Here is a 7,280-nt window from a genome sequence, read left to right on the forward strand (position 1 = left end):
ACAGTCCAGTTATAATATGAAATATAACAAATACTCTTGATAAGACTTTCATCTTGAGGCGCTTTGACTGCAATTACAGTTTACTATTGAAATTTTAAGTGAGTCTGCATTGTATTTACTTAATTAAGAAAAGGATTTCCTGCATTTTCTTATTTTATCTATAGATGTATTCATCAATTGAGTACATGTTAACTGCATTCTCTTATTCATGTAGATTTTGTTATGGCTGTATCAAGTAAATGTATCTATCTGGTGTCTTTGTATATTTGTTGTATATGATGTAAAGTTAAAAGTCAAGGCCCTATTATTCCCCAGTGTGTTGTTTCAACTAGTACAGGTTCTACCTAATCATGTACACATTTAGGATATCGAATGCAAAGATCTGTCTATTTGTGTAGCTATTAATATATTTCTACTTATATAATGAAATGCAACATCATCTTGCACATTACCTGGGTTTCTATCTTTTTCTCCACTCCCAATACCTTTTTGTTGTCTGGGGGGGAGGCTTAGGAGACAGGGACTGAGGCCCAATGTAGGGAATCACCTCTGCCTTGGGCCTCAGCCCTCACCTCAACTAATTTTGTATTGTGTTTTCTTCTCCCTTTTTCCAGTTCCTTCTTCTCTTCTTTACCTGTCTGTCCATGTACAGTGTGGCATGCAGGTCCGGTGACCTCATCTCGCTCCCCCCATGCCCCCTCCAGCTGCTTATCGCTTCCGGCAGCTGGAATGGTCACTACTTATACCGAGGATGACCTAGGCTTCTGAGAGTTCGTGTTAAACACCCGATGCATTAAGGTCAGCTCCGCCCTCTCCCTCCGGGCAAGCTGACTGCGACCGCATACCATGATTACCCCTACAACTAGACATGTCTCGTGTGTTCTTATACTGTGTGTCAACTCTTAGAAATAAAGAGCAAAGCCGAATACCAGTATCAATACCCCTGCAAGCCAATGTAATTGGGTTTTATACCCGTTATAGTCCACTTATCCTAATCATTTTTACCCTTTTCACCACAATACTTTATCGCGGTGCTATATGTCCTTTGATGTCTAGCACATTTGTTTTAACCATTAACCATGATCTTTTTCTCTATTAAGTTTCATGCTATATATTTCATGCCATCTCCATCATGTGGGATTCTGAATTTAGCTAACAGAGGGGAAAATTAATGAAAGATCAATAACCCTTTGTACACAGAAAATATGAAAAAAGGATAAGACAGTGATTTTGTCAAATTTTGGTTCAATGATCAACTTGATAAAATTTCTACTAAGTTACCACATAAAAAAGGATAATTAAAATGAAAATCAAGTTTCAGTAAGTAACTGTATCATACAGTAATTTATTTCATTATTTATCTTTATTAAAATGTGTTCTCTTGTGGGTTTTCATGTGTGCATATATATTTGTGTATGTGTGGTGGTAGGGGAGTAGGAAGGTTGTGTGCATGTTTGTGTTTCTCTGTGTGTATGTGGGGAGTGAATGTGTGGATGTTTGGGTATGTGTGTATGCACACATGCATAAACATTTTCTGACTAGAAGACATAATCAATGTAGTCAGTATAACCAAGTCACTATTACTATTCAGAAATTACTAATATTTGATAGAGCTACATATCTTCTTGACAACAAAAGTTCATCATACAACAAAAAGTAGAATATATGCCTGAATTTTGTTTAAAACACCATGAAAATTCATATACATTGAAAATATATACTCTAAATGATTTTGAAACAGACTGGAATAAAACTGCAAAAAAGGATTACCACTCAAACTCCTAAACAATATTTCTGACATATTAATACCTAAAAAAGGTCCTCTAAATTCTTTAAATGCAATGACTAGTAGTTACCAAAAAAACAAAGAATACAAGACAAATATGTGTCTTAGTAAAATTCAATAATTCATAATTATCATCATTATCATTGGCAAAACATTTTTTAATTGGTCCCTTCTTGCACCTCAGGCTATTTCAGACTTCTTATCTTCCATGGTAATAATTAAGCTGATAACTGCATCATTTGTTTGCTGAAGGACACCCCATTCGTATTTTGGATAATTTCTTATTAAAGAAAATTTTGATCTTAAGAAACAAAAGAGGGCAAATGCGATATAAAAGTGGCAGGAACAGGTCAGAATGGGATGCTAATCTGCATTTTGGAACATCAGGGAAACACATGTAAGGTCCTCCATCGAAAAAAAATCTTTCCCGCTAACATTGTTCTTCACATTATGTATGTTGCAGTTATCAGTTTAAATAGGAAGGACTAAATCTTCCTTCCTGTTGTAATACAGAAAAAGGTCATACATTATAATTATTACAAAAGCTTGAAAAATTAGTTTTACAAACTAAAAATTACATCTATCCTTTTTCAACTATATATTATATATATATATATATATATATATATATATATATATATATATATATATATATATATTACATATATATATATATATATATATATATATATATATATATATATATATATATATATATAATACATATGTATACATATGTATATACATATGTATATACATATGTATAAACATTATATATATATAATATATATATCAATATATATATATATATTATATATATATATATATAACATATATAATATATTATATATATATATATATATATATATATATATATATATATATATTATATATATATATATATATATATATATATATACATATATCTATATGGCAAAATTATATTTCCAAGGCCAGATTACAGAATGAGGTACCTTGGTCCTCAGTACACAGGGTAAATGGATTGTAGATACTGCATGTCCTTAAAAAAAATCAAGATTATCACAATTATACACTTACATAAACATACACATTCATAACATATTCTATCATGTAACAAATTAATCATAAGATGCGTAAGATATTTCTTTTTAATGATCTCACGGCTGACTCAAATGCTTCGGTCATCCGTCATGCATGACAACAACGAGCAAAGAAAGAATAATTTTAAGGGGACCCCATAGCTGTTAATCTGGCCTTGTCTATTTCTGATTCTTCTTTCATTCCTCTACTCAGTTTCAATTATTAGAAAACCATCTATTGCACTGAATATTAAGCACCTTAAATGAACTAAATCATATTCATATAATAGCATTCATTTCAAATGCAATAAATGAACTTGCCTGCAGAAAACAATTCATTCAGAATTAGTTTATTTTAAAAAATCCAACTATAATTTCACCCTCATTCATTCTCTATACTCCTGCTCCCTCAGTGAAGTAATGAAATAAATAAATAAATAAATAAATAAATAAATAAAATCTGGATCTGCAAGATGAAAGGCATCAGAAGCAAAAATGAGCAAGACACTTTTAGCAACAGCCACATGCTAATGCAAAATGCCAAATGAATAACTAGAACATATGCAGTCCTCTCAAATATTTCCAGAAGTCCAGACTATAACCATTTTCTTAGTCTCAGGGTTACTTCTAGTTTCTAGTTTATGTACTATCAATGTACAATTCAGACAAGATCCTCATATAGAGATATCACATAAAATGGAAAAATAAGATAATAAAATGAATAATAATAGTAAAACAATAATGATAATGAAAATAACAATAAGATTAATGACAATAACAATGACAATACAAATAATTAATCTTATAACTCCATATGCCACTACAGATCATGAGTGGTCATACCTCCAGGTCATGCCATGATTTAAATGTGCTTTGTGTGACCTGATTGGTCAGAAATCCCTATAAATATGGGTGACCTACTCCTGATAAATCTTTGTTTCCCTTAAGATGCCTTCTAAATGATCAAAATCTATTTCTTTCTGGTGTTGCTCCCTAAGCTCCTGCTGCCAAATATGCCAGCAGCAGTGATGACTCCTGAGCTGAATAATGTGTCCCAACATAACATGAGTCTAGACTTAACTGAACCAGTGTCTGCTACTGAGGATATATGGGAACACGACATTCCTGGCACAAGCAGAAAATGGAGCTCTGGAGTCTCCAAGTGTCTCAGGGTCAACATTCTCAACCTGGACAGCAAATCCGAGCCTTTGGCCATCTTCTTCGTCACTACCAAATTCATGGCTGTGCTCATCTAGGGAACTACCCTGTAAATTACTGTCTCTCTTGGCTCAGTCTGGTATGACTGCCTGCAAATCCATCAAGTGAGAAAAGAAGGTACAGTTCTGCCTTCACATGGTAATTGTTAACATTTTCAACAGTGCAAAGGGCTCTCAGAAGTGGAATGACTCAGAGCTTGCATGTGAGCTACTGTAGATGTATTGTAGTGTAAACCACTTAAAGAACTAGTATTGTCATATAACATATATCAGTCAATAACAACCTTGACATAGCATATCAAATAACTAATACCAATAAAAAACACAATTCATTACAAGGTATGGGCTGAAGCAGAAAACAATACCTGAGCAATGGCCAGGCTGCTACAAGCATTTCCCTAGGAGCTGGCTATGTGCTCTCCATGGACATTCGGAGTTATTGGGTTAATAATGACAATAATAATAATAATAATAATAATAATAATAATAATAATCAACATCATCATCAATAATAATAAAGATGCATCTGACAACAAAGTAATAAGAAATATATTAACAATATTCCTAGTAGTTGTGTATTTTCAGAACTACTCCTATATTTCATTTATATAATACTGCACTTTTGTGTCCACAAAATTAGGGGGTAGTCTAGTGAAATTTCCTAAGATAACATTTAGTTTGTATTGCATATATCATTACAAAATACTTCTTGTTAGTTTTACATACATTACATATGCGTATTGTACCACATTATGTTGAACATTATTACTATATAAACTCAAGTAATTAAAAAGTGGCACATAGGGTCTTGGAGAACAATCTAAAAAGGGAGAAAAAACAAGACTTGATTGCAAAGAACTATCGGTGATGTCACTTTTACAGGTGAGGACATAGAAGAGAGATTCAGGAATGCCTTTTTAAATAAGACAGTGAGAAACCTGGTATATTCTCAGCACATAATCAGACCATGCACAGGATCAACAACACATCAGGTCTGTCTTCAAATAAATGCCATTAAATCAATATACACTATGGCCTCTCTAATTTCCTTACACTACGCACAGTCTTTTGAAAGATTTTGGTAATTCACATATTTTGAACAGGAGCAACATTTTTTTTTTACACAGCCTTACCTCATGGTTTGAAATTACTAGTGTATCTTTAAAGAGTATATATATGAGATCTTTGCAATGGTGTCAGTGGTAAAATACAATGGCACATTCCTATGTTTCTGAGTAATCACAAGGAATTTAACTTGGAATAATGAAATGGATATGATGATGATCATGAAGAAGAGGAAGTAGAAGAAAAAGTACCTATATCTATCTATATAGATATACAGAGAGACAGATAGCTAGTGATCAATAGACACAGAGATATAGATAAAGATATATATATTTAAGATAAATCACTTTGCTAACACAAAGTTATATTTGAACTGTGGGTCTTCAGTCACTCTTCAATTATACCTTTCTTCCACAAACACAAAAGAGAAAGACATCAACAAAATCGTAATTGATAACCAACACAAATTTTCATTGTGACCCAAGTCAAGAGAATGACAAAACCCTAATGTACAGGACAGAGAACCCTCCTACGGCTGTGGCTGAGACTGGCATCGAGGGCGTATACTGCCGAGGAAGACGAGAGCGGAGGAGAGGAGGTGAGGGAGGAACTTAACCATACGCCCCTAGGAAAGGGTGTGGGGGTTAGTCCTCCAAACTGAAGTCACTGTCTTCATCCTCTTTCATGATGGAGGGTCCCTTGATGGTGACTCCAGGAGGGATCAGGGTCTTGTCAATGAGCATTCCATGTCTGTTGGGGGAGAGGATGATGGCTATGTTGTTAAACAGTGGCTGATTGGTTTCTGTTTTTGACAATGTGTAGCAGTCTAACTGGTATGAGATCTCTGAATGGAATTTCCATACATGATTTCATATGTATACTCTCTATACAAGTAGACAATATGCACTGACCACATACCTGTCTCCAGATACAGATTCTATGTGTAGATATAGCTGTGTTCTCAATATACTGACACTCACTGATATACACACTGATAACAACAGTAACACTGATATACACATCAACACTGATATACTCACACATACAAACATTCATACACGTTGATATACACAGCAATACACATACATAGGTAACAAAAAAAAAAGAAAAACTGATGTCTTTATTGTCAAAAGGGAACAAGTTCTAGTACTTACTCTATAAGGAATGATTCCACATCAGTTGCATAAAAGTCTTCACCAAATTCATCTGTGAGACGGACAAAGTTGCCCACCATCTGTCCACTTTTGTAGATCAGCAGTGCTGGTAGACCTGTCACTTTCTGGAAAGTGAACAATATATTTGCATTATCTTTCCTTCATATTATTCAAACTCTGAATGCCAACGCCAGAAAAGTTCTAACTCAGTAACATCTCTACGTGTGCACATGCAGTAATAAATACTACATCAGTTTATGTCATCAATAAAAAAAAATAATACAATAAAGACCATAATAACACTGGCAACATACTGGATGCACAACTTACAAAGCGACTGCTGACACCTGCCGCTGTTGCGTGTAATCTGCAGAATTTGACATGTGGATACTCCAGGGCCAAGCAAGCCAGGCAACCATTCATGGCCTCACATCCTGCAGCTTCCTACGAGATAAAATGATAATAAGAAGAATTTATTAAATAGATTATAACTAGGCTCTGAAGTGGTAATGAAGTAAATACCATCCTAATAAAGTATAGTTGAGGTTATGTAAAAAGATATAGCATTTGCAACATTAAACTCAAAAACATAATTCATAAGGATGATCCTAAATAACATCTGCTATGAAGAATAACACATGAACTTTTAACAAATCCTAAATCACAAAAGGCTAAGAAACTAACTTCACCCATGATAAACTATGCACTGGAGACACTTTGTGAGAAACAACAAGTAAACTGAACTAAAACACCAATGTTAAAAACACATAGCAACTTACTTCCTCATATATGTGAACAATTATTGTGACCTCCTTGTCCTCTTTGTCAATGGCATCGAGGAACGAGTCTCCATTGTCGAGTGCAATCAGCGTGCCGAACTGGGCCCTGCGGATGAACGACTGGGTCAAAACACCAATTCCTCATGCTTGTAAGAAAGTTACAACACCTCTGTCTCATTCACTTGGTCAATCTCCAATTTCTTGTCATTGTGTGTGAA

The 7,280-nt window shown here is 34.1% G+C and overlaps 1 protein-coding gene across 1 annotated transcript in view; it reads right to left on the minus strand.

Moving 5' to 3' along the window:
• Positions 1–4,730: 4,730 nt before the first annotated feature.
• Positions 4,731–7,280, minus strand: part of LOC119598614 (phosducin-like protein) — a 10,219-nt gene continuing 7,669 nt past the window's right edge. Inside the window, exons 5-8 of the mRNA XM_037948290.1 lie at positions 7,063–7,168; positions 6,614–6,727; positions 6,284–6,408; positions 4,731–5,879 (exon numbers count right to left, since the gene is read on the minus strand). Of these exons, the coding sequence (XP_037804218.1) occupies positions 5,774–5,879; positions 6,284–6,408; positions 6,614–6,727; positions 7,063–7,168 (451 nt within the window). The 3' untranslated portion in view covers positions 4,731–5,773. The remainder of the gene's footprint in view (positions 5,880–6,283; positions 6,409–6,613; positions 6,728–7,062; positions 7,169–7,280) is intronic.

The sequence above is a fragment of the Penaeus monodon genome, chromosome 41 (assembly GCF_015228065.2).
Source record: "Penaeus monodon isolate SGIC_2016 chromosome 41, NSTDA_Pmon_1, whole genome shotgun sequence".
NCBI classification, from domain to species: Eukaryota; Metazoa; Arthropoda; class Malacostraca; order Decapoda; family Penaeidae; genus Penaeus; species Penaeus monodon.